Genomic DNA, 13,320 nt, shown 5'->3' on the forward strand with positions numbered 1-13,320 from the left:
TAAATTATATTTTAAGATTAAATTAGGAAAAAGTATAAAATATTATTTTTTGTCATTATTTTCTCTCGTTTCTCGGTCATGATCTTCGTAGTATTTCAATTGATATAAATGATTTTAACTTTATTTTTGACAAATCAAAACAACTAAAAGAAACTTAATAAGTGGTTGTTCAAAGACCCTTTCATATATTTTATGAAAAATAATGAACAAAATTATATTTATGAAAAATAAAATATCTTGTAAAAATATTTTATAATGATTTTCAGAGTAATATGTGGTTGTTCAAAGACCCTTTCATATATTTTATTTAACCCTTATACTACAATTTTTTTCTAATTTCATTCATTAATTAGTTGGAAGAAGCAGAGAATGAAACACTTTAAAAATCATATTTAATAATATAAAATTTTTAAAAATAAAACGAGTGAGTGATTTTACATATATTTTTAATCATTGATAATACATACATTACAGACATAGAGATGTTTAAACTTTAAACTTCCAAAAAAAATAATATTTCTGTTAATTACTTAAGTTTTTTTGTAAGTTATTTGATGAGTTCAAATAATACAGAATAATTTATTGTAATTTAAACTGTGTGCATCTATATTTTAAATAAGTTAAAAAAGAGAATACAACATTTGGGCAGAAAGAAGAATAAAAGAAACAATATGTTATTAGCGATATATAAATATATACATTAATATGTATATGAAGCAGAAAGAGCAACCATATGTCTGGCGTTTCTTAGATGACATGTGAGAATTTAAATATTTCAAGGGATAATATTTGAATTTTTTTTATTAATCTAGGATAGATATGAGATAATATATGTTCAAAGATAACTCAAAACCCTTTTGACATTAAAGGCTCATACCTTTGACATTTATGGTACTCGGACCTGAGAACTTAAGGAATAATAGCAATCATCGAAGTCGCTTAGTTCATACTCCATCCCTGATTTAAATAAAAATGAATAATCAAATCTTAATGTCTTCAATTGAGTCCCCCCATCCTTAATCTCAAATCTTAAATAAAATTGTATCATTAAAATTTAAGTTTTTTTTTCATATGATTATAAATTCTTAGAACGTAAGATTTTATATTAGGAGTGCAAACTTAGGAGATTATATTAAAAATTTAGGAGTGTAAAATTACAAATTTTCAAGGGATGAAAAATTAAATCATCAAAAAAATTAAAAAAACTAAATTATATGAGGATCTGAAATTTTCAAGGAATGTGACCACATCCGAACCCCCTCGATCCATCCCTACTATCATGTCTATATATACCTTTCATTTGAAATCTGTGAGACAGCCTGTGTAAGTATATTACCCTAAGCTAAGAACCATCTTTTTGGAAAGTGTAGTAAAAGGCATCTAGACTTGGCTTCAACGTCAAGAGTAAAGCTTTTGGAACTTTGGATTGAGTTCTTACTTGTAATTCAAACCTTAAGAAGGTAAAACCCTAAGTTATAGTGTATTTCAAGAAATCAAATCACGCATCTTATACGTATTATAAGGTATTTACTCAGCTAAATCATGTTCCTAAGACCAATTCAGACATGGAGATCCACATCAAATAATACCCTACACTCACTCAATTCATTCACATGCTATCTAGTTTATCTCAAACACCATGGAATATATAGCATCTCACCAAGTTTATATGCCATTGTTTCTGATTCAGGATTTATACATCCACAGGTTCACTGCATTATACATACATATAGATATATAGTAGATAACTAATCATGGTACTATATTATAATGAATTGAGTTAAAATTGGTGGGTCACGAAACCTCAAGCTGGTCCCCTAACATCACTGTCACAATGTTAATGCATTTACAATCTTGTCTTTGCGAATGGGATATTGTTTTACTTGTTAATCCCGATCTGTCATATTAATTTTCCTCTCTGTCAGGAAGATTTGTGCATGTGGATTCATGTGCAAGTAATATATACATAATTGCAAAAGTATTGATTGTATGTGTGAAAGCAATAAAGAAATAGAGACTAGGTTAAGAAAATTACATAACCTTAAGAGACTGCAATTTCTCACCAAATCATTCGGGGAAAGAAAGTCGTCGTCGTCGTCATCATCGTATATATATAGAATATAATGAGTTACCTGGAATGAAGGTCTTACTCGTGAGAGAGAAAAATCTGAAATATCCATGGCTAGCTGGAAAGCTTTTTTGTTGGTGAGTGAGTGATTGAAGCTGCAGGATGACCTGATGCCGAACCGTATCTATGAATCTAACTAGTGGTATACGATCTACTTAACTATGGATATTTCTCACCAATACAGATACAGTTTAATTACCTACATACATAAGAGAGAGAAAAGAAGAAGAAAACGAGTGATATCTAGATTCATTACCAGATCATGCTGGCAGCTTCAACCTCTCAAACCAACATGCCAGAACAGCAACAAATGAATAATTTTCTTTCGCCTTTGCCTTTTCCAGGAAGGGAAGCCAGGAAAGATAGAAGAAGAAGAAGGATTTGTTTTTCCCCTTCCATAGACCTAAAGATTTAGGAAAGGAAGGGCAGGACACATGCATGTTTTAAGGTACCAAATCAATGATTATATATATAATCTAATGCCCCCCCTCTCTCTTTGCTTTCTTCTTGTATTGTGTCACAGAAGAGTATCTAATGGAGGTCTTTGGTCCTTCCTTACAGCTATTGACACTGACTTGTTGCCCCTTCATAATATGATGAGTAGCACACAAGCAAATTAATTAGATGAATAGGGACCAGTGGGACACTTTAAACAAGTTAGAATACCAGAGTTAAAACTCATAATAGAATATGTTAATCTTTGTGTACTGCTCAATGAATCTGAATAAACTGAAATGGTCAACCCAGTTAAGAGTATATTTGAAAAGTAAACAAATCTACCGATGATTCGTCCTCACCCTAGTAAATTTTCATTAAACCAATCAAAAGTTAGTATGATGACAGAACACACCACGGTCTAAATCATGACATTAACTGACGTGGAATCCTATATTTAAAGGGGTTGCAAGTAATTTGGTTAATACATGTTAAGCTATGATTGGTCAAACTTCAAAGAAGAGTAGTTGAACATTTCTTTAGGTATAACCACCCGGTATTTGATATATTAATCGACTAATTCAGATCGAATATTACAAATATCTAATATACATGGGGCGACTTTTTCAACCCACTTGTTCTTTACGTAAATATCAAAATTTAAACCCAACCTTAATTTTATTTAAAGAATCTAGTGTTTATTTCCATAAAAGTAATTGGTTATTAGAAGTTGAGCATTTATTTATTTATGTTGGGGATAGGAGCAAAGGCCAAAGGACATAAGGCTAAAACTTGGACATTGATGGTTCAAAACAAGCATGCATGCTTGGTTTGTCGACAAGTAAAATGTCGTTTACCCTAAGCAAAAGACCAGTTAATTTTGTATAAAGATGACACTAAAACCGAAAGATAAATATTTTAATCTCGTCTTTATATGAGAAACACAAAGTCGGCTGTCATGTGCTTAGTGAGGTTGGAGGAATCCTTTTGTCTTTAGCTTTGGGCGGTTTCTTATGTCTTCCATGGTTGACAATGGCATAGAGACAAAGCCCTAACGTAAGGGAAGGACCACACAACAGTTGTGATTATGGATAGGGTCACATGGTTTTGCTTTGTAGATTAGCTAAAACTGTTGAATCTAATTTATTTGATTAAGGTAGGTGTTGTGGTGGTTGAAAATAAAGCAATATAAACATCATACTTAATTTATTAAGTTCTTATATATATATATATATATATATATATATATATACTTATTAAGGATTTTTATTATTATTATTTTTGGTCCCACTTGTGTGGATAATATAGCTTATTGTATTGCTTTAAAGATAGGGTTTTCCGGATGCCTTAAGTTTGTTCCACACGAGTTTATAAGAATTTTTTTCTAAGATAGGGGCAGTAAATACGAGATAGATTAAAGTTATTTGAGTTTGATGTGGTTAAAGTTTGGTCTACACTCAATTTAAATAGATTTGATTTGAGTTCGAACTTGACTCAAGTTCTTAACGAGCTGAAATAGGCTACTTGATATCCGATTCGAAAAGTTCGCGAGTAATTTAAAAAACAATATATTAAAGTTTTATTTTTTTTTAATTAGATTAATAATATTAACATTTATATTTCATTTCTTTTAAATGCAATATAAGATTTTCATGTACTTAAGGCTCAGGTTCGAGTTCAAGCTTGCACTTAGCTCAACTTCGAGCTAAGTCCGAGAATGTTTCGAGTTCAAATTTTTACAAGCTCGAGTCGAGTTTCATTTTTTAATTTTGAATTCGAGTCGAACTTAACAATTTTAAGCTCACGAATTTTCCAAGCTGAGCTCAACTTTAGACTTTTCGAGTTTGAGTCGAGCTTAACAATACTCATACTCGACTTTCTCATTTACAGCCCTATTCATATACGTAATTTGCAGACAAAAAAATGAGCCTTTTACCAAGATGATACAGAAATGATCCTATGTTGATTGAAATCGAATAATGGAAAAACAAGGTTTGATGGTTGTAGAACCAGATCTTGGTGTCTTTGTCAGCCTCTGCCCTTCAACCTTTTCTGTAAAACAATTTTCTTTCATTGGGAAATGGATTTGTAGGTTGTCCCATATGACTCACTGCATGTGTCTCTATCTCTCTTTGGCCTTTGCTAGCTCCTACCGAATCTTTTTTTTTTTTTAGAACTTTGATTCCTGCATTATAAAGTACGAGCAGTTAACCACAGATATGCTTACAATGGCCTAAATCTTGGAAGCACTTTTATAGAAATTCATACAATAATCAAAGAAATTTGCACATTTCCATGTTCTCCTCTAGGGTTTTGTCAGCACCAACACCTCAAAATCTTAGTTTTTTTCCTTTTTTTCTTTGTAGTATTCCAGGGCATTGGGATTAAAGTTAGATGGAAGTATTGGATTTTTATGTATGCATGGTTAGGCTAATGGTCTGGTTCAGCAATTACAAGTCTACTTTTAGGTTGCTCTTTAGTTCTCCCAATTAAAAGATATATATGAACTCATAAAATTTGTCTTCTTGAATTTGGGTTTAGGGTTAATTTCAAGCTGTGCATCACATTTTTAGATGGATCTTCTTTCCTGTTCTCAGTGAGTGAGTTTCATACATAATATTGAAGTAAAATATATTAGATTTTGTTACATTCACAGTACGAATGAAAAGCTTAGTTGGTAGAACACAAGGTTCTTAATCTTGAGGTCGTGGGATCGAGTCACATGGAGGGCATTTCTTAATTTGGAGGTCTCCTACGTAAGCTGCTCTCAACCTAGTGTTGGGGGCAACCTACTATCTTACCTCCCCCTTACCCCATTACATATGGGAACAAGGGACAGCCAACCACAGTACGAATGAAAGAAAATATTAGATTTCGTTTATTTTGTCTATGAAGTAAACCTAAATCATTAATGTTGCTCTTACTTTTAATTGCATCAATTTTGTCTTCAAAGTCATTTAATCACATCATGTTATCCTTTGAATAACTTTGATTATTACAGTGTTGATGTTGGCATCCACATGTGAATGATGACATGACGTAGGAGTTGGGTTGATTTTTTATATATGACACAATTGATTTTAATTGAAAGTTCGAGGATTTATTTAATCTTTAAGAAAAAAAATAAGAAATTAAAAATTAATTAAAATTATAAAATATTTCTAAAAATATTAAAAATAAAAACACAATAAAGAATTCAAAAAATTAAGTAAAAAAATATCATAAATTATAAAATGATAAATTATAAATGTATGAGAATAAAAAATTTAAAATATTTATAAACCATCTGAAAAGTCTTTGATTATCTCTCGTTAGTCTAAGTTTACTATTATTTGTTAAACATATTTTCACTGGAATCAACCTTACATTACAGTAACAATAAAACTCAAAATCACCTTCAATTTTCAACATAAAATATTAATAAACACCAGTTTGATATAGAAAATTGAAAGAAAAATTGAATTTAGTTGTTACTCTAATATAATGTTGATCCCATTGAAAATAAGTTCAATAAATAGTAGTAGACCTAGATTGAGGAAGTCGAATTTCTAATTGAAGTGTTAAAATATTTTAATACTTTATAAATTTTGGATTTTTATATTTATAATTTATCATTTAACTTTTGATATTTCTAAATTTTTATAGTATTTTTATAATATTTTTTTGAATGTTTTATATTATATTTATAACTTTTTAAAAAAATTGAAGAATATTTTATTTTTTGTGTGTGAGAGTTATCACTTTGTTTATTTTTTAAATGGTTAGGGACCCAAAGTATATTTACACCAATGTTTTAATTAATTTTTCAGATATTTAAATTATAATAGTTCAAATATTCAAAAACTAAATATCCAAAATGTGATTATGTTTCTATGCTGATCAAGTCATTATTGAGAACTTAATGATGATCTATATATAATATATATTAATAATATTTTTTTAGAAAGGAAAATTATTTTTTCTTCATTTAAAAAATGGTTTACGTTAGGGGTCCATAACAAAATGTGATTATGTTCCTAAGTTGATCAAAATCATTATTGAGAACTTAATGATGGTCTATATATATAATACGAATATGCGCACCTTGGATAGTTTTTAATTGGGCAATGATACTTTTTATTCCTTGACGCATCTAACTTGATATATGTGAATATGTGCTTCCAACATTAGTTTTATGAAATTTTAGCTTACACCTTATTAAATGATTATTATTAATAATAATTTTATATAATATCTAAACTATTCATATTTACCAAATTTCTGAAATGAATGGTATGATACAGTAAGTATTTCGAACTTACATTTTCTTAAATATTATCAAACAACCACATCAATTGAGTTAAGAATCAATTAATTGATAGTAATTTATTTTATATATAAAAATACTAATATTTTAAAATTTATACATAAGAAAATATTTAATAAATTTTTTTCTAAAAAAATATAATCTAAATGATATGTATCACCTTAAATTTACTTGGGAGTTAGAAGCAAAAATATAAAAAATATATATATATATATATATATATAAAATGAAAATATGTGGAATTATTAGGGATGAGTATTCGATCTAATTTATTTGAAGAGAGTTAAAAAATTGAGTTAATCTAGTTGACGAGTCATATTTTAGTATTCAAACTTTATTTGAGAAGTTTTCAAGTTTAGAGGAGTTTTCAAGTTTCTATTCAAATTTAATTTTAAATATTTATAATATTATAGTTTATATTGGTCTAATTTAACACTTTCTCTAACCATATATATATATATTTATTTATATATTTTTACATTATAATATTATTTAATAAATCAAATAACATCTAAAATTATACAATCATATTTATAATTTATTTTCTAAAGAATGTATTTTTTGAGAAATGTATTGATTACACTATAAAGGAGAAGAATCGATGTGATGAAATAATTTAAATAAAATAAAAATAAAAAATTAAATTGAATAAAATACAAAGTTTAATGACTAAATTGCAAAAAAAGTAATTTTTTTTAAAAAATAAGAATTTAAGTTAAGTAGATATTCTATTGTATTAGAGGAGCATGTGATTCAAATTTGATCAAAAATAGACTTAAAATGATGGATGAATTAAGGGTGGGAGGAATTATGAGTGAGTATTCGAGTTAAAACTTTTGAATTAGTTAAGTTGATGAATCATATTTATCTTTTAAACTTTATTTTAATTTTTTGAGTCAAATCATATATATATATATATATAATATAAGTCAAATTTTTAAATCAAATTGAATTTTACTCAAACCTGAAATTCATCTATAAAAAAACTTGTAAATTAAAAAATGTATAAAAACTTTTCTTAAATTTATTGGTGTCTAGTCCTTTGGTCAGCCAATTTTTTTTAGATTAAGTTGAAGCATTAATAAGTGATATGGTCCATACTGATCAAAGTGATTAAGAAATTATTATTATTTTTTGAGTTTATGGAGTATTATATATATTAAAATTATAAATATTTAATCTTAAATTATTAAGAATCTTTAAATAAATATTACTTATATTTACCCTAAATTAATAAAAACAATTTTTGTTGTGTTGTCTTCCTTCATGGTAATAATTTATCCAAAGAGTCAAATAGTTCAATCGGTGCCTTGGAAATGATAATGACGAGTAAAGGTCATTCATCTCAAATTTTAAGGGTAAATTACACAATTCATCACTTAATAATCTTTTCAGTTCTATTTTTTTCATTAAAATTTAAAATTTTACAATTTAATCACTTAGTTTGCAAATTATAATTTTTTATTTAATCTAAATTATTTTATTAATATTTTTACTTGATTTGGAATTTATTATTATTATTATTACTATTTTATTAATATATAAGACACATAATATTAAAATAAAAAAATCAAAATCTTAAATTATTTAATTTTTTTTAAAGAAATCCACAATTATACTCGAACTAATCTCAAAATTTGTTCCATTTTTATTATAAATGAAATAAAGTATAAATTAAAAGGTTAAACACAATCAAGTTTATTTATAAACTCTTTTATCATTTTCGCTGAAAATTAACTCATTTAAAATGTAATGATGGGCTCAAGAAATGATGGGAGCCCAAATTAACATAGGTCCAATGAAGTTAATTTATCATATCTAAGACTAAGCTTAATCTTTTGTCCTTTGAGATTCATTAATTAGTCAAGTAGTTGATAATGTTTATATTATCTCATTTGGTGTGGGTTCAAATATTTATATTTTCTTTAAGTGTAATACCTCTCTACTTATTAATAAAAAAATTCATGGACTTTGTCCTTTACAATAGTTTGAGCTAAAACAAGAAATCAATCCCCATTACTTGCTAGATTCGGCCACCCTTCATCGGCCTGTACCTTCACAAACTCAGCCAGGAGCTTGATTTCGTCTTCCTTCAGTCGCGGACCGAATGTGCATTGTCCCCTCGGCGTGCAACTCTCGCCAAAGCCCTTTGAACATATCATTGGAGAAAGGATCAGAGCAGTGAGTAAGTAATAACTAATAACTGATATGCAAGGATGTTGAATACTATGTTGATTCTTACCGGCATTCTTCCCTTGCCGTAGTATGTGATACGGTATATATCGTCTTCGGTCACAACCCCATTTCTGTAACACAATCATTCAATCAAGCAATACTCGTACTAAAATGTTGCAGGTTGCAGGTTTTTCAACTTCATTGCATTGAAAGGTATCTAATTCAAGAGCATGTGGATTTCTTTGCATTGTTTACTATGTATTCTGCTGATTATTAACAAAAAAATTGGCCTGAATTACCTTTCAAGGTCCTTGGTAAAGAGTGTTGCACCCTGAAATGAACAAGGAACACTGGATTAGAGAGGAAATTAAAGGAAAAATTATCATATCTGTAGTTGGTGAAATGGAAAAGGAGTGTCACCGGTTGAATTATGTTTCCACCTCCATCATGACACCCAATACAAGCTTGTCGAAATAATGTAGCCCCTCTCTGTATATCAATGGTTTGTGCAAGAGCTGCATCCATGAAAAACAATCTATTGGTAAATTTCAATTTATTGTACCTCCTCCAATAATCAAAACCTCTAAAATTTCAGGAGCCCTCTAAAGGAGAACAGTTGCAGCCCATTGATTTGATTATTATAAAAACTATCACAGATAAATTTTGTCACATGATAGTGTAATCAATTCACTTTGGCAACCTACAAATGATGATCATTATCACAGAACAACTGATTACGACTCCTATTTTAAATTAGAAGGGATGAAACATTTCCATCAACACAGTTCAAGTGATATAAGATAATGGAAGCAATGAATTGTGTGGTATTAGTGGGATTGGGCACCTGGGGTGTTGCAGATGGGAGATAAGGCGACGACTGCAGCAACTAGAGGTGGAATCAAGTTCTTGAACTGCAGTTTTTTAACTCGTTCGACATGTTTCAGCTTCGAAGGAGCTTGATTTGCACTTCCCTTTGGAAACCCTCATTTTTTCTATTAATCAGAACAGAAATAAAATGGAGAGAGAAATAGAATGAAATGGATAAGAAATCACCTTTACAAGGGGAGAGGGAGTGATGTTGCTGCAACAAGACACAGCAGAAAGAATCTCCATTTTCTCTGTTTTAGTTGCCCGAGACAGAAATAGAAGTGCCACGGCTCATGGAAGCCGGAAGCTAAGCTAATCAGATGGAAGGCAAATCATCCACACCAACCACTGTTATCCTTCCACTTTTATATTGTGCTGTATTAACCTTGACCAAACATCAAAATCCCAAATTTTTTTAAATAAACTGTTTTATTTTTATATGATTTAATGTAAAAATAAGTGTTTAAATTATATTTTAACGTATTTAAAGAATTTTTGAGTACTTAATATTTTTTGTCGTACTTGAGTAAGTCATTAAAAACGACATTTATCATGTTTATTTTTTTAAAAAAATTATTTTTAAATAAAATAAAAAAATTATTTAAAAAACATTTAAAAAAAGAAAAGAAAAACACCCTATGGTTGCTGAACCATTTCATCCCTTGTCAGCGGCTGAACCATCCCCCTCCCCCCCGGTCGGCGGCAAACCGTCCCTCTGACGTTGTAATGAATGCCCCCATATCCCAGCATTCTCCGTGCAAAATCTCAAATCCCGTAAACACCCCCCCCCCCACACTCTCAAGCTGAAAAAGTGAGAAATTTTATAGAAATTTCAAATCTTTTTACTACTTTCCTGAATATCCCTTCCTTGTTTTCTTCAATCAATAGTATTTTAATAATAAATTTCTAATTAGAGTTAGGAATTTGAGTATTAGATTTAGAGATTTAAGTTTATAGATTTGTAAATTTAGGAGGATTGGGATGACGACATGAATGATGGTCGATATTGAAAGTCGACGGGTGGATGATCATTTGATAATGGCGAAGGTGGTAAATGATGATCGACGATGATTGATAATGAGATTGGAATGAAAGATTTTAATTTTTCGAATTTTTTTTTATATTTTTTTAAAATTAGTTTTTAACTAATAATATTCCTAATTTTTTAAAAAATATAAACGTGACATGTGTCATATAACGATTTTTTTAATGACTATTACAATTCATGCACCTAAAATTTTGATGGATAAACTATTATACACTTATTGTTAACGAAAAATTGCCTAAAATTTAACTTAGGGTGTTGTTTGAACACTTATTCTTATATTAAGCCTTTTGATATCGGTTTTGAAAAATTTACTTCTTGGTTACTCTTATTATTAATATATTTTATTTTGGACACTGAACCATTAATTCATATTTATATGCTGATGTGATAAATTAATAAAAATAGTTAAATCTTAATTTGACCCTTAAATTTTAGACAAAATATTAATTTGACCATAAATTTTAGATAAAATACTAATTTAACTCTTAAACTTTAGATAAAATATAAATTTGGCTCAAATCCAATCAAAATCATTGGGGTTGACCTCCACTCATCACTTGTAAGTCACTATTGATTATCATTATCACTCACTGTTGGTCGTTGTTATTAATGATTGTTGGATTTCAAAATTCTCTGCTCACTCCTTTTTTTTTATCTTCTCGGTATCCATTTCACCAATTTGGTGTTGTAAACAAAGAATTATAATTTTTGCAAATTTGTATATGTTTGAGGATACTAGGGAATCTGGCTTGGGACTATCTCAAGCAAAAATAATGGTGGAGTTGCTGAGCAACATTACATGTATGCTATTGTATGTTTATATTACCTACATGTGCGAGTATATAAATGTATTTGACATTGATTTTGTATCATTAAAGAAAAGCTTTGTATCTGGAGCCAAACAAGTATTTAAAGTATAGGGTTAACTACATGAATTGTCACTTTAGTTTCAGTTTTGTTCACTGGTTTTGAAAAAAAAATACGTTTTGATCACTTATGTTATCGATTTATTAGATTTAAATCATTTACGTTATCGATTATTATATTTTGATCACTAAGTCGTTCATTACTGTTAGTTTGATCACATAGTATGTTAATAAAAATATTAAATTTTAATTTGACTCCTGAACTTTAGACAGAATACTAATTTGACCCTAAACTTTAAGGTAAAATATTAATTTGACCCCAAAATTGGACCGAAATCTCCCGTCAATCACCTTGGGTCACCGCTGACCACCGTTATCGATGATCGCTAATCCTAGTTCAGATTATCTTAAAAGAAGATTACACGGATGGTTTGTTTATAACGTTAAACTATGCTCCCCTTGAGAGCTGACATTGCAATGGCATAACTCGTAAGCTATAGAAAATTCACTCAACTTTGTCAACAAAATCATACCGCCCAAAGGGCTACCCAACTATCCCCCAAAATAAAAGCATAAAAGAGGGTACAGTCTTTTGAGGAGGGGTCCTAAGTCCACAAAGGGTTTAAATTCAATGTACGTGTAATTACCAAGAATCGTCAAAACCATGCAATTACCAATGATAAGGGAACTACCTGAGGCAACCTATCCAGTGCTAGTGCTAGAAGATGATGATGCCATGGAAAGAGGCCAGAGAATAAAGTTTTATGGGAAATGATCTGCTTAAAAGAAATGGGATTTAGGGGCAATGGAATAGTCTTATAGAGAGTGTGAATATGCACGGGGGACATTAAAGATTTGTGCAGGATTCTAAGATAACATTGGTTTATCTAATTATTATAAAAATATCAGTAAAGATTATAAAATATGAATCTTAATATATATATTTGTAATGTTTTCTTCATACGACCAACTCCGTTTTGGTTTATATTAATTTGTGGGAACTTGGTTTTTGTTAATAAGTTAACACAGTTCTAATACTAATGTTTCCGCTTCTTCTTCATCTGTTGGTCTGAAAAAAAAATGCCATCGCTAGCACGAATAATCTAAGCATTGCTTGAAGGAAAAGATAACTGCACCAGTCGGGAATCAAACCCGGGTTTATACAGTGACAGGGTACTGTTCTACCACTAGACCACTGGTGCTTCCGTTGTGGACTTGAGTAAAACTTATACATGTACATAATCTCTAAAAAAGGGACCAATATATTTTTCCACAGACATTACGTAACCTACCTTCTTTGTTTAGTAATTAATAATGATTTTGCTAGCTCATTAATCCCCGTTTGTTATGAAAATAAAAACGAGAAAAGAATCATAATTCATAAAACACTACTTATCTTATTGGTAGACAATAATAAATAATTTCAACTCTTTGTTATTGCAAAAAGAATGTGTAAAACTTGCGCTTGCAACACTTCAGGCCTAGAATATTTTTT

The 13,320-nt window shown here is 29.4% G+C and overlaps 1 protein-coding gene and 1 long non-coding RNA gene across 2 annotated transcripts; one reads left to right on the forward strand and one right to left on the reverse strand.

The window, feature by feature from the left end:
- Nucleotides 1–1,949: 1,949 nt before the first annotated feature.
- On the forward strand, nt 1,950–9,416 carry LOC120217749. The gene is made up of 3 exons (XR_005525184.1): nt 1,950–2,087; nt 3,977–3,982; nt 9,404–9,416. It is a non-coding gene; the product is annotated as an uncharacterized LOC120217749 (long non-coding RNA).
- On the reverse strand, nt 8,794–10,254 carry LOC120217747 (cytochrome c6, chloroplastic-like). The gene is made up of 6 exons (XM_039214818.1): nt 10,098–10,254; nt 9,889–10,015; nt 9,465–9,559; nt 9,344–9,375; nt 9,112–9,175; nt 8,794–9,016 (listed from the first exon to the last, which is right to left on the reverse strand). The coding sequence occupies exons 1-6, from the start codon at nt 10,155–10,157 to the stop codon at nt 8,876–8,878; spliced, it is 519 nt and encodes a 172-aa protein (XP_039070749.1). The 5' UTR covers nt 10,158–10,254; the 3' UTR covers nt 8,794–8,875.
- Between the last annotated feature and the right edge of the window lie 3,066 nt (nt 10,255–13,320).

This window comes from Hibiscus syriacus, unplaced genomic scaffold (genome assembly GCF_006381635.1).
Source record: "Hibiscus syriacus cultivar Baekdansim isolate YM2019G1 unplaced genomic scaffold, ASM638163v2 tig00110187_pilon, whole genome shotgun sequence".
NCBI lineage: Eukaryota > Viridiplantae > Streptophyta > Magnoliopsida > Malvales > Malvaceae > Hibiscus > Hibiscus syriacus.